The sequence below is a fragment of the Lycium barbarum genome, chromosome 3, assembly GCF_019175385.1.
Source record: "Lycium barbarum isolate Lr01 chromosome 3, ASM1917538v2, whole genome shotgun sequence".
Taxonomy (NCBI): domain Eukaryota; kingdom Viridiplantae; phylum Streptophyta; class Magnoliopsida; order Solanales; family Solanaceae; genus Lycium; species Lycium barbarum.
Window position 1 is genome coordinate 87531381 of NC_083339.1, and position 21857 is coordinate 87553237.

Genomic DNA, 21857 nt, shown 5'->3' on the forward strand with positions numbered 1-21857 from the left:
AGCCAAGATTAACGTTAATAACAAGAGATTCATACCTTTATCTCGATAATGATGCTATATCTTCACTCTTCCACCTTGAACTTAAGCCACAACGCCTCAATACACAATTTTGTAGTTGCAACTCTACGGCCTCTGGACCGGGATTTGGGAATTATACCTGGTTTGGGCTAAAGTTTGGCTTGGGGAGTTGGGGAGAACTCTCCAGAATTTTTGAGAGTTTTTGGGGTGTTTGGGGCAGAAAATGAGGGGTTAGCCCCTTTAAATAACGCTCCAGAATCTGCCTGCACCGCCTCTGAAATCGTTCAGCGCGATCGGGCCAACTTTAGGCTTAACTTGTCTGCCTGCGCGTTCGTTCAGTAAAAAGGTCATAAATATTGATCCCGATATCGTGTGAGGGCGCACAACCTTTGGTTGGAAAGATATTTCAATTATCTACAACCTCCATTCTTGGCATTGTTCCAAATTCCAAACTTATAATGGCATTTTGGCCCCTCCAGGTCAGATCATCCGAAAATGTCTCCTTAAATTGTCTTTTTGGAGGGCTTATGCCCATATTTGGCTTAAGAGACCTTCTTAGGACTTGGTCAACTTTCCATCTACTACTCATTTATCTCTTCATATGTTTTTTATAAAACCCCGACATGTGGGCCCCGCTTAGCTTGCAGTAACGACGGCTTTCATTGAGCAACGTACTACCTGATTTACACCATATGATCTCCGAATGTCATATGTATACATATTCTTATACCCAGATCATATAATCTTAATCCCTGACCTGAGCCTAAAATTTGTTCAGCGCGTTCGCGGTGAGTTCTCCCTTGGTCTTCTGCCCGTTCGCGCCACTCCTGGCGTGTTCGCGCAGACCATTTTCCTGGTCTGCCAGCATGACTTGTAAAGTCCATATCTCCTTACCCCGATGTCCTATTGGGGAGCGGTTTGTCGTGTTGGAAACTAGACTTCCCGAACTTTACTTTAGGATTTTGCTTCACTTAAAAACTCTTAATATACTTAGAGATATTCTTCCTCCCAATTAGACCAAAATTTCTGTACCAAACCTTGCCCAACTCTCCTTCAAAGCCTCGGAAGCTTAATCTCCTTAGTTCACTCGTCTTCAATCCTTCTATAACCTGTTACGTGAAATTGAACTATTAAAATTATAAAACGAGCACCTATGATCTGGTATCTTCTTATCAACAACTCCGATGTCTACAATTGAATAGCTAACACCTAAAAAAATATCAACGTGCAGAACTACGGGGTGTAAAACAAAGTGTATGCAACACAAGTGAAAGCTCATCCAAATCAAGAAAACCCAAGGGAGGTGAAGTAGGGTTTTGGGTGCTAGAGGAGAAAATCCACTCAAGACTTTTTCAACCATCATCTAAGGTAAGTTTCATGACTAAACCATGATGTTTAAGGTAATGGAAGATTAAGATACTTGAATTGTAGAAAGACATAAGAAATGGGTCATTAATGAGTGAATAGTACCATGTTTGGATGGTAGTTGGATTGAATCATAAATTTTGGGGTGTTGTCAGTATGAATACGTCATAAAAGACATTTAGGCCATGAAATAAGTATTATATACAGGGAAATGCGATAGTAAGCTATAATCATAAATGTGGAGAAATTGAAGAGAAACGGTGGATTACGGTGAATGTATAAATGAGATTGTTGATTGCAATATTGTGAATGTTTTTGTGAGCATTTGGGAGTTGATAAAGACTATGGGAAAAACAGTATAAACAAAGGAAGTGCTGCCCAATTTTCCCTAGCTTTAGAAAGCCCATTCTTATAATTGCTTAGCTAATGACGATATAAATTCTCTTGAAGGTAGAACATGTGCATTAAGGAAGAACAAGCAAGCGATAGATTAGCTAAACGTCAAAGGTATGTATGGCTTATCCCTTCCTTCAAAGGCATTTATCTTTCAAACTTTCCATGATCCTCCTATGTGATGGAACTTATGAGTCCTTAAATATACTAAATTACATACAAGCAGGATAATGATGATAATGAATTGAAGTATAGAGATTTGATAGTTCATGATATGATGATCCCATAACGTTGATGATGTCATTATTGTTAACACTCACCTTATGCACTACTTCCTTCAAGGTGAGGCAAGGTACTCATAAATGTTCATAATATAATCGGGGGCATACGACCTTACGTCACCCCGACATAGCCATGGTTGTCTTCAAAGTATAATGTATACTTCTAATGGTAAATGTGAAATGATGTAAAGTCATGATATGTTTATAAGATGATCAATAATGCTAGCTTGTAATATGCCTATGCTATGGATGAAAATGCCAAGTTATGATAAGGTTATAATACGTTCATGAAATGTGCAATAGTGATGGGTAATGATTGATTATGTGATGATAAAGTTCCACCGTGCCATAACGGTCGGGCATGTCACCGCTTAGGCGGGATGCATATGGTTCCACCATGCCTAGATGGTCGGGCATGTCACCGCTAAGGCGGGCTGCGATGTTACACCGAGCCTAGAGGGCCGGGCATGACCACCACTAGTGGGCGGCATATGATGGTTACCCGGACGTTGGTTAATGATGAGGATTTTGATGTGACGAGATATGTGATGTGATGAAATATCTACTATGATTGTGTAAATATGATATATGTATGAGATGTATTTGCTTATGACACTCTTGCAGGTTATATCCTTACTTTATGGCCTATGCTCCTTCTATTATATTTATTTCATTCTTGCTTTACATACTCAGTACAATATTCGTACTGACGTCTGTTTTCTTTAGACGCTGTGGTCATGCCCACAGGTAGACAGGGAGGCGAGCTTGAGCCAGATTCCTAGGAGCTGTTAGCCGATTGAAAGCACTCTCTTGGACTTATTCGTGATAGTATTTATTGATGATATTCTGGTGTATTCTCGCATGGAATCAGAACATGCAGATCATTTGCGAGTTGTTCTTGGCATTCTTCGAGCCCGAGAATTGTATGCAAAATTTTCCAAGTGCGAGTTTTGGCTAAATTCTGTGACATTTTTGGGCCATGTTATTTCTGATGATGGCATTCGAGTAGACACTAAGAAAATTGAAGCTGTGAAGACTTGGCCAAGGCCTACGACGCCTATAGAAGTTTATAGTTTTCTGGGTTTGGCAGGCTATTATAGAAGATTCGTAGAGGGCTTCTCATCTATTTCAGCCCCATTGACGAAGCTAACCTAGAAGTCAGCCAAATTTCAGTGGAATGATGCTTGTGAACGTAGCTTCCAAGAGTTGAAAGGCAAATTGACCTCAGCTCCGGTCTTAACACTTCCAGAAGGATCAGATGGCTACGTGGTATATTGTGATGCTTCCGGTGTCGGATTAGGATGCGTATTGATGCAGCATGGTAAAGTTATTGCATATGCTTCGAGACAATTACGGAAACATGAAAAGAATTATCCAACTCATGATCTCGAATTGGCTGCGGTTATTCATGCCTTAAAAATATGGAGGCATTATTTGTATGGTGTGCATGTTGATATCTATACGGATCACAAAAGTCTTCAATACATTTTCAAGCAAAAGGAGTTGAACCTGCGACAGAGGCGGTGGTTAGAATTTTTAAAAGATTATGATGTGGACATTTTGTACCTCCCCGAAAAAGCGAATGTAGTAGCCGATGCGCTTAGCCGCCGATCAATGGGCAGTTATTGTGAGATCCCTTTGAAAAAAAAAGAGATGGTTCATGAGCTCCGCCAACTAGCTAATCTTGGAGTGCGTGTAATCGATTCGGGTAATGTGGGGATTAGTATCAATGACCCCACAATTTTGTCCTTGGACATGGAAGTGAGAGAACGATAATATGAAGACCCTCAATTGTGTCATTACAGAGACACATCTCATGGAAAAGAGAAGTCTCCATTTGAAGTTTCTATGGATGAGATTCTTAGATACCGAGGCAGGTTATGTGTGCCGAATATAGCAGAATTACACCGACGAATTCTAGAAGAAGCGCATTGTTCCCGGTATTCTATTCACCCGAGTGCAACCAAAATGTATCGTGATCTCAAGATGATGTATTGGTGGGATGGCATGAAGAGAGACATAGCGAAATTTGTAGTGCAGTGTCCAAATTGTCAACAGGTAAAGGTTGAACATCAGAAGCCGGGAGGCTTATTGCACGCAATGGAAATCCCTACTTGGAAATGGGAAGTGATCAACATGGATTTTATTGTGGGGTTACCTCGCTCTCGAGGCAGGTATGATTCTATATGGGTGATCGTGGATAGATTGACAAAAGCAGCCCATTTTCTTCCAGTTAGAATCACGTACTCAGCAGAAGACTATGCGAGGTTGTATCTCAATGAAATTGTGCGACTTCATGGTGTTCCGTTATCCATTATTACTGATAGAGGAGCACAGTTTACAGCCAAGTTTTGGAAGTCCTTCCAAGAAGGTCTAGGCACTCAAGTGAAACTTAGCACGGCATTTCATCCGCAGACCGATGGACAAGCCGAGCGCACTATTCAGACCTTGGAAGATATGCTACGAGCGTGTGTGCTGGATTTCGGTGGTTGTTGGGATGATCATTTACCGCAAATCGAATTTGCATACAATAATAGTTACCATTCCAGCATTCAAATGGCCCCATATGAAGCTTTATATGGAAGGAAGTGTAGATCTCCAATTGGATGGTTTGAAACAGGAAAAGCACAATTAATAGGCCCCGAATTGGTTCAACAAGCAGTAGAAAACATCAAGATGATCCGAGATCGATTATTGACAGCCCAAAGTTGCCAAAAGTCTTATGCAGACAATCGCCGACGAGACTTGGAATTCCAGGTTGATGATTGGGTATTTTTGAAAGTATCGCCAATGAAAGGGGTGATGAGATTTGGTAAGAAAGGGAAGTTAAGTCCTAGATACATCGGACCCTATAGAATTATCCGCAAGGTGGGTTATGTAGCCTATGAATTGGACTTGCCTTCGTAGCTTGAATCAGTCCATCCAGTCTTTCACATTTCGATGCTCCGAAAGTGTGTTGGAGATCCCACAAATATTGTCCCGATAGATGACTTGCAAGTGATAGAAAAGCTAACCTATGAAGAAGTGCCTATTGCTATTCTAGACAGGCAAGTGCGAAGACTTCGAAATAAAGAGGTAGCATCAATCAAAGTCTTATGGAGAAACAACAATCGGGAAGAAATGACTTGGGAGGCAGAAGAGAAGATGAAGTCCGAGTACCCGTATTTATTCCAACCCCCAGAGGAGATTCAAGATGAAACACCAACGATATAAGGTATGTATGCTTTATCTCTATGCTTTTGGTCGTATGTGGCCATAGATATTGTGATGTAGCCCTGTTAGGCGATGATATTATGGGTGTTGTGACATGTTGGTAGTGCCAAGTTACAGGGGAGACTCTAGCGAAATTTGCGTAGAATTCCCGAGTGTTTTAACATTCGAGGACGAATGTTCCAAAAGGGGGGGAAAATGTTACACCTTGGAAAATTCCCTGTATATGTACAGTAAATAGGCTAACGAAGGACATAGCGTATGCGATGTTTTGATGAGTAAGAAATAGTATTTGATGACCCTCAACGAGATTTCAAAGGCATATAATGCAAGGAAAGAAAGTTGCCAAGGAAAGCGAATCATATGTTGTGTATCGGATAAGACTTTCGAGCAACGAGTCTATGATGGCATAATGATGTCTTAGAGAAGAGTAATAACGTCCCTATGATTGATATTGAGATGTTAAACAAGTGCCAAGAAGGTTATATAAGGATCGGAGATCAAACTAGTCGACGAGAACGAAAACGGAACCACCGGGCATTATACGGCCCAACCTACGGACCGTACAAATTGTACCAGCCGTATGTTGGACCGTATAATTGGCCAAGGAGGGCAGCTGCTACTGGACCAAACATACGGCCACACATACGGTTCGTATAAATAGTACGGACCTTATGTTGGTCAGTATAACATGGTCGGCCAGATTTTAAGTATAAGTATAAAGATCCCTTTCTCATTTCATTTTCATTCCACTCTCACTCCACACTTCTAGAAACATCTAGAATACTCTCTAATACTCCTCCATAAGAGAAGCAAAGGAAATCCAAGATCAATAACACCAAATCCATGAAACTCAAGTGAAAGCTCATCCAAATCAAGAAAACCCAAGGGCGGTGAAGTAGGGTTTTGGGTGCTAGAGGAGAAACTCCACTCAAGACTTGTTCAACCATCATCTAGGTAAGTTTCATGACTAAACCATGTTGTTTAAGGTAATGGAAGATTAAGATACTTGAATTGTAGAAAGACATAAGCAATGGGTCATTAATGAGTGAATAGTGCCATGTTTGGATGGTAGTTGGATTGAATCATAAATGTTGGGGTGTTGTGAGTATGAATACGTCATAAAAGACATTTAGGCCATGAAATAAGTATTATATACTAGGAAACGCGATAGTAAGCTATAACCATAAATGTGGAGAAATTGAAGAGAAACGGTGGATTATGGTGAATGTATAAATGAGATTGTTGATTGCAATATTGTGAATGTTGTTGTGAGCATTTGGGAGTTGATAAAGACTATGGGAAAAGCAGTATAAACAAAGGAAGTGCTGCCCAATTTTCCCTAGCTTTAGAAAGCCCATTCTTATAATTGCTTAGCTAATGACGATATAAATTCTCTTGAAGGTAGAACGTGTGCATTAAGGAAGAACAAGCAAGCGATAGATTAGCTAAACGTCAAAGGTATGTATGGCTTATCCCTTCCTTCAAAGGCATTTATCTTTCAAACTTTCCATGATCCTCCTATGTGATGGAACTTATGAGTCCTTAAATATACTAAATTACATACAAGCAGGATAATGATGATAATGAATTGAAGTATAGAGATTTGATAGTTCATGATATGATGATCCCATAACGCTGATGATGTCATTATTGTTAACACTCACCTTATGCACTATGTCCTTCAAGGTGAGGCAAGGTACTCATAAATGTTCATAATATAATCGGGGGCTTACGACCTTACATCACCCCGACATAGCCATGGTTGTCTTCAAAGTCTAATGTATACTTCTAATGCTAAATGTGAAATGATGTAAAGTCATGGTATGTTTATAAGATGATCAATAATTCTAGCTTGTAATATGCCTATGCTATGGATGAAAATGCCAAGTTATGATAAGGTTATAATACGTTCATGAAATGTGCAATAGTGATGGGTAATGATTAATTATGTGATGATAAAGTTCCACCGCGCCATAACGGCCGGGCATGTCACCTCTAAGGTGGGCTGCATATGGTTCCACCGTGCCTAGATGGTCGGGCATGTCACCGCTAAGACGGGCTGCGATGTTACACCGAGCCTAGAAGGCCGGGCATGACCACCACTAGTGGGCGGCATATGATGGTTACCCGGACGTTGGTTAATGATGAGGATTTTGATGTGACGAGATATGTGATGTGACGACATATGTACTATGATTGTGTAAATATGATATATGTACGAGATGTATTTGCTTATGACACTCTTGCAGGTTATATCCTTACTTTATGGCCCATGATCCTTCTATTATATTTATTTCATTCTTTCTTTACATACTCAGTACAATGTTCGTACTGACGTTCATTTTCTTTGGACGTTGTAGTAATTCCCACAAGTAGACAGGGAGGCGAGCTTGAGCCAAATTCCTAGGAGTTGTTAGCCAATCGAAAGCACTCCTTTGTTCCGGAGGTGCTTGATTATTCTTTTGTATATATTTGTATATGTTGGGCTCGACGGGGTCCTGTCCCATCTACGCTTTTTTTGTACTTCAGTAGAGGCTCGTAGATACACAGTGTGGGTTATGTGGTCTGACAGGGTCACTATGGTATAATTGTATACATATTATTTTGATAGCCTAAAGGGCCTATGTATATGAAACTATTTATGTTTACAAATAAAACATGACTTTCTTATGATTTGAGTATAAAATCGATAAAGGAATAGTACTGAGCATAATGAGTAGTAGAACGAGTGGTGCTCGGTGGTTAGCCCCGGGTACCCGTCGCGGCCCCTAGCTGGGTCGTGACAGCAGAAGTCAGCCAACACAGGAATAAGATAAGTCCAGCCACAACCATCAACAGGAATAATACAATTTCGATGCAATGCAATGCAACAATGATAGTATCTCAACCATGTACACACATGCCAACAATAATGTTTGCCCAATTAGCCATGACCTATAGGGGACCCATTGTGTCCACGTACCACTTACTCCGAAACAGACCTCGGATCACGAGCCCATAAACAGGCCACATCCTCACCCGCAGTCAAATGTGCATTTCTATATTCATTCTTTCTGTATCTCATCATAATATGAATCCCAACAAATTTCCAGTCCAACAGTCAATTTCGAATATGATCAGCCAACAATATCATGTCAAGTATTACAAGGCATCAAGCCACAAGTCATATTAAGACTTAAGTAAATTAACTCATCAACATAGTGAATGTATAATCGTCTCAATTAACAAAAAGAGTATGTATGAACTCCTTCCTTCTTATAACACAACAATTACACCTCAGGTTTCAATACATAGAGTAATGGCGACAAACCCACATAATCAACCAATCAGTACCAACCTAGGAATTTCCAACCAGACTTCACGTCCGAACACATACACATGCTTTCTCCCATCAATTCTATTTCATATACATTTAACTAATCAAAGTTAAACTCAAGTAGACCGAAACCTACCTCAAATGCAGAACTGGAACAATGCTAGCTATTCCGCAACAACTTTACTCTTTCGCAAACCTTCAGAACGTTCAAAGTCTAGAAATGTGATGCTAAGTGAGTAATGGATTATTTACTCTCACAAGAACAACAATTGGGAAAGAAAACTCAATTACTTCTACCCTTTTCAATTGGTGAAACCCTCATTTAGTGACGAACTTATCATAATTCAAATCCCAACAATCATACTATTGCAATTCATGGGTTTCCAATCGATTCAACCCCTTTCAAGCAGTTTTTATGCTAAAGTTCTCATTTTTATTAGAACCCTAAGTCTCAATATGCAATTTCCACCATAAGTAATAAATTCTCATCCTAGAAAGTGATACTCTACATTACTAGATAAAGAAGCAATGATAAAATCAACAACCCATTCGTTATTTAAGGGTTTACTATTTCTAGGGTTCTAATCTTTCATTCGCCCTTGGAAGGCCTTCAACTAATCATGGAACTTAAAGATGATAATCGAATGAACAATAAAAGGGTTAAGACTTACCTTCAAAGAGTAGTTTCACCCTAGCCTTAGAAATTCGCCTCTCACTTTCGTGGAAATTGTTTTGGTGTTATGTGGGAATGGCTTCGACTTTTGTGATGTAAAAGTTAGTTTCTGCCTCCCATCGACAGCTGAAGCGGTCATCTCTTAGCTGCAGCGGTCTCGTTATAGTGGGAAACCCCACCGCTACAGCAGACGTCATTAAACCCAAAACCCTATTGCAACGACTGCCGAACCGCGACAGCCGACTCGCTGCAGCGGTCTTACACCCGCTGCAGCAGTCTCATCCAACCAGTGAGCTCTGGTTTTTCACCCAAATTCCCAACATCAATCTGAGGCCCTACAGACGCAAACCAAACATACACATCAATATAAAAATATGCTACGGACTCATCTGTGGACTCAGAATTCCCCAAAGAGGTGAAATTTACTATGTCAGCCCCCCCCCCCCCAACGAAATTAAGTCAAGTTTTCAAACAAGTGCACAAATACAATCGAAAGCCTTCATTTTAAAATTCTGGCTCCTTAAGTTATTACTAGACTTGTTCCTACTCTCGGAAAGGAACTAGCGGGGTAAAATGGTCAAAATACACATAACTACCTAGCGGGTCGTTACATCCGATACCAACTAAATAATTGATTGTCCCCCAACGGACAAGAAAGGGAAACAAGGGGAAAGGTACCTGGCTAAGTGAAAAGGTGGGGATAATTATTACGCATATCTGATTTAGTCCCCCAAGTAGCTTCATCAACGGAGCGGTTCTTCCACGGAACCTTCACTGACGCAATCTCTTTAGACCTCAACTTACAAACCTCCCTATCTAGAATAGCAATAGGATCTTCTTCACAAGACAAGTTCTCATCTAACAAGACTGAATCACCACGAATGATAAAAGATCCATCACCATGATATCTCTTCAACATATAGGCATGAAACACCGGACGAACGCCAGACAAACCTGGAGGCAAAGCGAACTCATAAGCTACCTCCCCTACAAGGCTATGAATCTCGAAGGGACCGATGAACCAAGGATTGAGCTTGCCCTTCATCCAAAACCTCATCACACCCTTCATGAGTGAGACTTTCAACAAAACCTACCCCCAACCATGAACTCAAGATCTCGGACCTTCCGGTCCGTATATTCCTTCTGCCAACTCTGAGCCGCCAAGAGATTTTCCTTAATCACCTTAACTTTGTATAATGACTCTCTCAAAAGATCAGTACCCCATGGCCTTACCTCAAATGCATCAAACCACACAAAAGGATATCTACATCTCCTCCCGTAAAGAGCCTCAAATGGAGCCATATCAATGCTCGAGTGGAAACTATTATTACACGCAAACTTTTCCAATGGTAAGAACTGGTCCCAGTGACCACCGAAGTCAATCACACAAGCTCGACGCATATCCTCTAGAACCTGAATCTTCCCCTCAGACTGACCATCTGTCTGAAGGTGGAAAGCTGTGCCAAGATCCAATCGAGTGCCCAACTCGGACTGCAAAGTCCTCTAAAATCGGGATATAAATGTTGTGCCTCTATCGGATACGATGAAAATAGGAGCCCCATGCAAACGAACAATCCCACGGATATAAATCTGGGCCAACTTCTGAGCAGTATAGGTGATCTGAACCGGTATGAAATGAGCTGGCTTGGTCAATCTATCAACAATGACCCAAATCGAATCAAGCTTACCCAATGTATTTAGAAGACCAACGATAATATCCATAGCTATCCTCTCCCACTTTCACTCAAGAATAGGCATCCTCTGAAGCGTACCTCTGGGTCTCTAGCGCTCGTACTTAACTTCTGACAATTTAAACGCTGTTAAACAAACTCAACAATATCACGCTTTATCCTAGCCCACCAATAGTATTGCCTCAAATCCCGATACATCATGGTGGCACCAAGATGAATAAAATATCTAGAACTGTGAGCCTCCTCTTAAATCGTCCTAATCAAGTCATCAACACGAGGAGCAGATACACGCCCCCTAATCCACAAGAACCCCTCACTATCAATCATGGCCTCCTTGGCCTCACCACTCAAAACCTAATCACGGATCTTACACAGACTTGTATCCTCGAATTTTTTTGCCTAAATCTTTTCTAGAAACGATGATCTAGCCTCAACACAAGCCAACACTCTGCAAAAATTAGACATATCGAGCCTCATAAAACTGTTAGCCAGAGTCTGGACCTCCCTAGCCAAAGGATGCTCTGAAATAATCAAACGAGCCAAGCTACCCATATTAGCAGATTTCCTTCTCAAGGCATCCGCTACAACGTTTGCCTTGCCAGGATGATACAAAATAGTAATATAGTAATGCTTAAGCAACTCCATCCATCTCAGCTGCGTAAAATTAAAATCCCTCTAAGTAAACACATGCTGAAGACTGTGATGATCAGTGAAAACGTCACAATGGACACCATAGAGATAGTGCCTCCAAATCCTTAAAGCGAAGACCACCGCTGCCAACTCCAAATCATGAGTGGGATAGTTCTTCTCATAAATCTTCAGTTGTCTGCAATAGTACTGACTGGCCCCTAATGGACCTCCAACCAAAGCCTGCATGGCTGACTGAACAGGGCGTCCCGAATAGACCTGGGAACTCTGGCCCTTAAAGAAAGAGCCACTAAAACTACCACCCTTTCAGGCCTTCTTCTCCGCGTACTTATTATAACTATCCTGCCTACCACCTTCTGTCACGACCCAACCCCGTGGGCCGCGACTGGTGCCCTACAGGGACACCCCAAACAAACTCACGCCCATATCATCCTAATCAGACTCGTCCAATCTCAACGTACGTTATTCGAACTCAACATCGTAATCAGACAACTACCGAACACTTATCCTAAGCAGTCGCCCGCACAGATCAGACAAATCACAAATCAGAAAGGAGGCGGAATATACATCGCCAAATTTCACACACACACATCAGAAGGGTGGCGGAATGCACATCGCCCCCCAAGTACATACACATACATACAAACTCAGAGGCCGACTTGGCCATAGCAGCGTACGGGCCGCTTAAGATCGCAAAACAGACTCACATGCAAACACACCGGACCCACGACCCACAAATCTGACTACAGGCCTCTAGACAAAACAGAACATAAGACATATGAACATAGGACGGGACAGGGCCCCGCCGTACCCACTCATCCAAGTATACAGAATACAGACACAACAAAAGAAATGTACCAAAAGTAGGCTCCGGATCAAGGGGAGCTCTCCAACACAGCAGACTGAGTAGCCTAAATCGGAGGACCACCCAGACGAGCTTCTGTACCTGCGGGCATGAAACACAGCCCCCGAAGAAACGGGGGTCAGTACGGGAGAAGTACTGAGTATGTAAAGCAGAAGGTACAAAAATCACAAACATAGCTGGAGTCAGAAAGAACAAACACACCAACATCCCAAACAAAGCAAACCTGTGCGGGAGGCGAACGTACAAATGCAAATCAAATCATGTATAGGGTTTAGGAACGTGGTCACCCCCCGACGCTGGTGCCACAACACATCATAACTCCAGAAGTTTTCAAATCTCCGTACAGTCTCCAGACACATCACATCACACACACATCATATCGTCAGAACATATCAAATGCCATATCACATCATAACTCCATAAACGGTAACCGGCCCTATGGCGAGGCCTCGGAAACCGTAACACATCATAACTCCCGAATATATTATAGTGCGCACGATCACAAAGTCGGCCCGGGTACCGACGAACGAAGTCATAGCAGACAGCACGAACAGAGTAGTGCAGAAACCATATGCATATCAAAAATAATTTACCGAACTCAACATATAATTTACATATAAGTATACACTGACACCAAGAGGCTCGGAGTAGGAATCAGATTGATAAAAGTAGACATATAGAGGTTACGAAGTTCCGAGCCGTCAAATTCGTAAGAAAACTGTTCATGAGTCACTCTTTCGGAATCCTCACATCATCCAAAGTACAGAACGTGCATTAATGGCACAGGAAGTTTCCAACGCATCTTTGGGTCATAAACAAACAGTCGCAGATTAAAACAGACACAAACGAATCAATCAAACTGAATAAGGGGAGCCTCGGGGCTCGCGGGCCCACCTCGGGTCAAATTGAGGTGGCGGACACAAATCGCAGGTTTTTGGCTTCATATAGTCATTTACAAAAGTTTCGAAGAGTTTCGGACTCAACAGCACAAGTTATGGAGGTACGAGCGTTCTTTTACCCAAATGGGACCAAAAGGGTTCAATCGCGCTGAATGAATAGTGCTCGAACTTGAACCTCGATTTCCGGGAACAGAGTTATTCCCGAGATTCTGAAATTTACCTAGTAGGTCTAGGACATGCCAAAAGAATGAGAGGTAGGCTTTACATACCTGGTTGGCGCCTTACGCTCCTCAAATCGCAGTTCCCGTTTCGTCCAGAAACTGCAAATGGTCACTTTTACCAGTTACTATTCATGAGAATTAACATATTCATCTTTGGGCTAAACTTGGCTACCGAAATTTCGGCAGCATTTCCCCTATAAATCTAACACCCCCGAGACTTAGCTCGGCTCAAAATACAACAACAACAACAGCCCAAACATCATTAAACCATACAAACCACAATCATACTACATTAACTTCAAAATTTCACTTTAATACATAAGTTGGCAAATTCTTGATTCAACTTCAAAATTCCAATTCTATTTCCACATTAGTCCATTCATTCACTCATTCACAATTATTCAAACACACCACCAACAAGTTCCAAACCACAGGCAAACATCCCCAAAGTTCACTACTTTCCAATTTTCATTCAAAATACCAAAAGTTACGACGAACGCTCTAACTTGCGTCGTTTCATTCCAAATTCGTTATCATCAACCATAAATCTTATTTAAGGTCTTTAGTATCATAAATATACTATGATATACACAAATATACCAAAGGTATACACTTTCCGATAACGTCCGAAATTATTTTATAACACCAACTCAATTCTTTAATCAATCCTTTACAACATAAGGATCACAACAACACATTATTCAAACTAAACAAGATAAAATTCTTATGCCTTGCACCTCATTCCCTCACGGCCAAACACACCCTTTATACACACACACACCATGCACAAACACAACACCATCCCACAATCCTCATGCAACATCAATCACTATCACATATATGTCCATTTCATAACATTAAAACATAAAAATCTTACCTTTTTCTTGAATTTCCGACTTGTCGCAAACGTCGCTCTTTCTCCAAACTACTTATATCACGTCGGAGAGCGTCTTGAGTACTTCACAATTATGTAAAACTTGAGATTTTTGAATCAACAACAAAACTTGGATGATTTTTCTTTTTCTCCTAACCCTTTCGGCCGAGAGCCTTTATTTGATGCCCCTTCTTTTTTTTTTTTTTTTTTTTTTGTTTTTGATCTTGATTCTAGATAATTCAAAGGGTTACATGATATATATCCACTATGATGATCATGTGCATGGCACATGATCATTTAACAAAGGGGCTTGGGCCATGAATATGGCCGGCCACCCCTAGCTACTTGGGCCACAATTTTTTTTTTGTTCCATTTCTTGGCCCGATTCATAAAATGTCCCGTTTTGTAATTCCCGAAACTAATTTCCGAAGTTCCAAATTTACCCTCGGCCTTCCCCGAGGTCTTGACATCAATGATTTCATAATCAACATGAGCATAGCAACTTGAATCAAAATATCTCCTCAACACACACAAGTCTTATTTATTTCTTGATTTCCCGTTATACGAAAATACGGGACATAACACCTTCGATGGCCTAACATGATCCACCACCTCATGAAAGGAAGCACCTGAGGTCACAAGCTGAAGAGCTGAAAATTGAAGAACAGTGTTCAATCCTTTCACAAATCTCATAACTCTCTCCTCCTCAGTAGGTAATAGCTGGAGAGCATAACGAGACAGAGAATGGAACTGGGCCTCATAAGCAGTGATTGATGAATTACCCTACTCAATATTACTAAACTCATCACATCTCCTATCCCTCAAAGTACGAGGAACATACTTCTCTAAGAAAATCTAATAAAACAGAGTCCATGTCAACGGAGGCAATCTCGCTGACCTACACTTCGCAATAGCCCTCCACCACAACTTGGCATAACCAAGAGGTGGAAAGTCACAAACTCAACACCATACTTCTCCACCGCCCCTATATGATGGAGCCTCTTATGATAGTCCATGATGATCTCATAAGCATCCTCAACCTCAATGCCATAGAAAACTGGAGGCTTTATCTTAGTGAACCTCCAAAACAGATCATGCTCATCACCGGTCAACACCGACCTTACCACTGGTCTCGGAAAAACCTCAAGCCCTAGAGCCTCATCTAAATGTGGGGCCACAACTGTAGCATGTTGTGCCCCTGGAGCATGAACTCTGTCTGGAGCCTAACAACCCAATTTCACACCCCGACTAGCTGGAACGGCTGGTAGTAAATTTGCCTTAGTCAGACCATCTAACAGATCCAACACTCAGCCCATAACATCTGTTACAGCTGGAGCAACCACTACCTCTGGCTGAACTAGTATTGTTGCAACCTCTGCTGCCTTATCTGGAACTACCTGGGGCTCAGGGGATCCAGTGCGAGCCTCACCAACTACAGGAGCCTCGCCCCTGGCTGGTGCTACTACTTCCCCACCTCTACCATGGCCACGGCCCCTGGCCTGACCTCCACCATGAGCTGCAGCCCCAGCGGCCTGCTCAGGTACCTTGTTTGCTGCTACTGCTGCACGAGTCCTAACAGAAGTCAGATACAAATTTGAATCGTCTAGATACCAATTGGAATCAAGCACCACGAAAGAAAGAATTTGAATTTTCCTAGTGTCCCATAGTCTCTTGAAGATAAGTATAGACGTCTCCGTACAGATCCACAAGACTCTACAAGACATGTCCTTGTACAACGAGATCGACGAACCTAAAGCTCTGATACCAACTTTGTCACGCCCCAGATTGCCTTGAGTGGCACCCACACTAATTCTCCTAGTGGGCGAAACATCCCCTTAACCAAACATCATTTTGTTAATCAATCTTAAAACATTTAAGGATATAATAACCAAACTGTCTAGTCATGCCATAAATAATTAAAGGTGCGGAAATTCTAACTATTACAACCCCAAAATCCGAAAGTTATCGTACAATGACTCTAAAAATAATTGTCTAAATAATGAAAATTGTCTATAAATGTAAATAATGTCTGGAATGAAAGTAGACATCAAAATAAGAAAGATCTTCAGGCGGCATGGTATGGATAGGAGCTCACCCTCGGATCTGATAAAAAATTGGCCTTAAGCTAGATATGAGGTCTGGAAGATGTCTCTGGTACACAATCTGCATTCAAACAAAAAGTACAGCAAAGTAGTATTATTACAAACACTAGATACTGGTATATATCACAGGACGACTAAGATTAGTATCATGTATACGTTCATAAAATTAACAAGATAGGCAGATATGCACAACAACTCTTAACCAAATAATGTCATGAATAGAAATAAGCCAACATAGGAATAAGATAAGTCCAGCCACAACCATCAACAAGAATAATACAAGTCTGATGCAATGCATGCAACAATGATAATATCTCAACCGTGTACATACATGTCAGCTGGTAATGTTTTCCCAATTAGCCATGACTTGCAGAGGACCTATAGTGTCCAATTGCCACTCGCTCCAGAACTGACCTCGGATCACTAGCCCATAACAAGGCCACATCTCACCCCCTGTCAAATGTGTCTTTCTATATGCATTATTTCTGTATCTCAACGTATTTCCAGTCCAACAGTCAATATGGAATATGATCAGCCAACAATATCATGTCAAGAATTACAAAGCATCAAGCCATAAGACATATTAAGATTTAAGTAAATTAACTCATCAACATAGTGAATATGTAATCGTCTCAATCCACAAGAAGAGTATATATGACCTCCTTCCATCTTAAAACACAATAATTACACCTCAGGTGTCAGTACATAATGTAATGGCGACAAGCCCACATAATCAACCAATCAGTACCAACCTAGGAATTTCCAACCAGACTTCATGTTGGAAAACCTATAACATAATTTCTCCCATCAATTCTATTTCATGTACATTCAACTAATTAAAGTTTAACTCAAGTAGACCGTAACCTACCTCATATGCAGAACTGGAACAATGCAAGCTACTCCGCAACAGCCTTTCCCTTTCACAAAGCTTTGGAACGTTCAAAGTCTAGCAATATGACGCTAAGTGAGTAATGGATCATTTACTCTAACAAGAAATATAATCGGGAAAGAAAACCCAATTGCTTCAACCTTTTTTATTTTGTGAAACCATCATTTAGTGATGAACTTATCATAATTCCAATCCCAACATGTCACAACCTATTTTGCCTAAGTCGCGCGGGCACTTACCTTCCCTCTTGGTAAGCAAACCCTCAACCCAACAATGAATAAATACATAAAAGAATGAAATTAAACAACGGAATAGAGTAAATATGTAATTCTCACGATATATATATATATATATATATATATATATATATATATATATATATATATATATATATATATATATATAAGTAGTAGAATAGTGAGGAATAATAATACACCCCCAGGGTCTACTCTGAGTAACACAAGAGCATCTAAAAGGGGAATGATACAAATCCGGAATACCAATACATAAAGTGTCTATGTTTCTGAATAGAATAAGACATAAAGAAAGAAAAGTCTTCAAGGCAGCGAACGGCCATGGTCACCCTGGAAACTCGAAGAGAAAGCTGAAGCGACTATCAGCCACACGTCACGGAAATGGATCCGACCTGATACTCTACATTCATAAAAGAATGCAGCAAGTGCAGGTCAATACAAAACAACAGTATTGGTAGGCATCATCGGCCGATTAAGCATAGCTAACACAATCCAGATAATAAAGCAGGTAAACCAACAAGTATATGTCACAAATAATAGAATTCAAGTACACGTCATCGCATAAGTAAAGCATCTAATCCCAAATGTGCCAAGTCTGAATATATCAAGTCCGAATGCAACATCACAAATACAACACCCAAATATCTCAGAATCAAGCCATAATGCAATTCAATGCAATTCAATGCAATGCCATGCATATACGGTGTACACATGTACTCCGGACGGAAATATCGACGTCTCGGTAGCATAACACAGTGTGACTCGCGAAGTCTAAGTGCCACCCATCCCGAATCTTTTTCCAATAGACAGATGGGACCCTGGATCTTTGCCCATGAGGGGTTCTCACCGGCACCACTCTGGGGGACCCGCGAAGTCCATGCACTAACAACGATTCCGGAACTAACATCGGATATCGGCCATGCAATCAACTATTCCAGAATTAATCATCGGACATCGGCCATATCACGTCACTCAAGTAAAAGTGTTTTATCAAGTATCAATTTCACTCAATCAATGATTTCGGGATGAACATCGGATATCGGCCATCTCACGTCAGTCAAGTAAAACTGAGCCCAGCTCATCAAGTGTTTCATCAAATATCATCAATATCTCAACAATGTATCATGAGAATAAAAATGTGTGCAATGCATGCATCAACATCAATAACCATGCTTCATATCACAAGAACAAAAAAATCGTATGCTAATAATATATATGAATCTCAACTACCAACAGTGGGTACACCAACAATATAACTGAATCATAAGTACCAACAGTGGGTACACCAATAATATATATGAGTACAAATACCAATGGTGGGTATGCCAACTATATCATAATCAAGATGATAAAACAGAATCTGATATAGGTCAACAACTCATGGCATCAAGCTAGCACAATAAAAAAATCAAATCAATCACAACGGGATGGCTAGCCCCAACACACAACAGGGCCCAACCTAAGGCAATATCCAACCCGACTTCATACACGAAGGTTCACATGCTATCTCAAGCAATATAATCTAAACGTGTGCTTCGCTATACGAAGTCTCACCAACGGTAAGCCATAACCTACCTGGATGGTCGAACCGCAGCACCAACAACCCACTCACTTGCCTTGCCTTTCCGCTGAACCTCAGAACCGAAGTAGTCTAAGCATAATCGAATTCTAGATTATAAATCATGAAGAATGATACTAATATTGCTACTTGTTACACCTCGGAAAAATTTTCGTTCATGTACAGTGAATAGACTAATGAAGGGCACGATGCATACGATGTTTTGATGAGTAAGAAATAACATTTGATGATTCTAAATGAGATTCCAAAGACATGTGAAGTAGGAGACGGAAGTTGTTAAGGAAGGCAAGGTATACGTTATGTATCTGAAAGGGATTTACGAGTAACGAGTTAATGATGATTTAATGATGCTTTGGAGAAGAGTTATAACATCCCTTATATTGTTAATGAGGTGATAAACAAGTGTTAAGAAGGTTCCATAAGGATTTGAGGTCAAACGAGTCGACGAGAATGAAATTGGAACAGTTGGGCATTATACGGCCCAACATACTGGCCATATAAATTATATTGGCCGTATGTTAGGCCGTATATTTAGCCAAGATGGGAAACCTTCACTGGACCAAACATACGGCCAGACATACGGCCCGTATAAAAGATACGGACTGTATGTTGGTCCGTATGTTCGTGTCGGGACATAATTGAGTATTATTAATAAGGGTTCAAGTTTCATTTCATTTCATTTCCCTTCACTCCCCTTCTCTATAAAACATCTCTCTACACTTCTCCCACAAGAATTCAAGGGATATTAGTGATGAACTTGTATCAAACAAAGGAAATCAAGTGTAAGAAACCCATTAAAGTTCATCCAAGGCAAGGAATCCAAGCATAGGTGAAACTAGGGTTTTGCTCAAATGAGTAGTTTCCACCCAAGGTTCATTCCTACACCATCTAAGGTAAGATTTATTGTGTTTCCATGTTATTTAAGGTATTGAAAAGTTGAAACACTTGGATTGTAGAAGAATATAGAAAAATGGGTCATGAATGTGGAAATAGTGTCATTTCGAGTAATAGCTTGAATTGAGTCATGATTCTTGATGTGTTGTGATATGGTTACGTTATAAATGATATTAAGGACAAGGGATAAGCATTATATGTGAGAAAACATACTAGTATACTATGACCATCATTATGGATGAATTGAAGTGGAATTGTGAAATGAGGGTAATGTAGATGAATGAAGATTGTTAGTTATGATATTGTGAACGTTATTATAAATGTTTGAGAGTTGATATACAATATGGGGAAGGTTGTATAAACAAAGGAAATGCTGCGCAATTTTCTCTTGCTTTAGTAAGCACGTTCATGTAATCGATTAGCTAATGTGAATGCGAATTCTCTTGAAGGTAGAAACGTGAGCATTGAAGGAGAACAAGCAAGCGATGGAATTGTTAAACGAAAGAGGTATGTAAGGCTAGTCCCTTCTTTCTAAGGCATGAATCTTATGGTATGAATCCTCCTATCTCACCATGATTTTCCTACATATCGGGAATTATGAATCTATGAGTTTAAAGAGCTTCATACGAGATAAAGAAAAGAGATACGTTACGAGCATGACAATATTGATGATGAATCTAAGTCTAGAAGTCCTAAAGCTCATGAATGACATTCCTACGAAGATGATGATCCTTATATGATTCCTATGATATTATTTCCCCTACCTCTCCATGACTTTCTTACATTCTGGGAACTATGAGTGAACATTGATAAAGATCTTCTTATGAGAAAAGATGAGGAATATGTCGTGAATGTGATAATATTGATGATAAGTTTAAGCCTAGAGATTCTAAGGTAAGATATGATGTCCATGAAGTTAATGATCTTACTTACGATCCCTTGATGTTGTTCATAGTGTACACTCACCATAAAATGTTAGTTCTTTCAAGGTGAGATATGATGAATGGGATTACTCCATAACGTAATCGGGGGTTCTCGACCTTACGTCACCCCGACGTTGTTATAGGTTGCCTATACGCTCTAATGTATGTCGTATGACCAATGTTCTGAAAAGTTACGAGTCTATGTTCATAGGGGGTTCCATATGAGATAAAGGTAACAGATATGCCATAGATACGATGATGGTAATGATGAGCCTAAGTTTAGAGATTATAAAGCCTATCATACGATATTTTTACAAAGTTCATGCTACGAATATGATATGATTTTCATAGATTGCCTTTAAATTCAAATGCATGCTCTATGAAAGGCTATGATAAGCTTATGAGATGTACGTTTAATGATGAATGTATGACAATGCTAAGTTTACGATAAGGTTATGATATTCCTATGATATGTATGATAATGATAAGTTTATGTTGACTATATGACGACAACGATAATAGTGATAATGATAATGATGACGACGATTATAATGCTAAGTCTATGATGTGCTCACAATGATACGATTCCACCGTGCCTAAATGGCCGGACATGTCACCGCTAAGGCGGGCTTCTTGCAATTGCACCATGCCTAAATGGCCGGACATGTCACTGCTACGGCGGGCTGCTTGTTATTCCACCGTGCCTAAATGGCCGTACATGTCACCGCTAAGGAGGACTGCTTACGATTCCACCACGCC

At 40.5% G+C, this 21857-nt stretch overlaps 1 protein-coding gene across 1 annotated transcript; it reads right to left on the reverse strand.

Moving 5' to 3' along the window:
- Positions 1-9517: 9517 nt before the first annotated feature.
- On the reverse strand, positions 9518-10981 carry LOC132630996 (uncharacterized). The gene is made up of 4 exons (XM_060346591.1): positions 10832-10981; positions 10354-10750; positions 9971-10213; positions 9518-9594 (listed from the first exon to the last, which is right to left on the reverse strand). Exons 1-4 carry the CDS (start codon positions 10979-10981, stop codon positions 9518-9520), a joined length of 867 nt encoding a protein of 288 aa, XP_060202574.1.
- Between the last annotated feature and the right edge of the window lie 10876 nt (positions 10982-21857).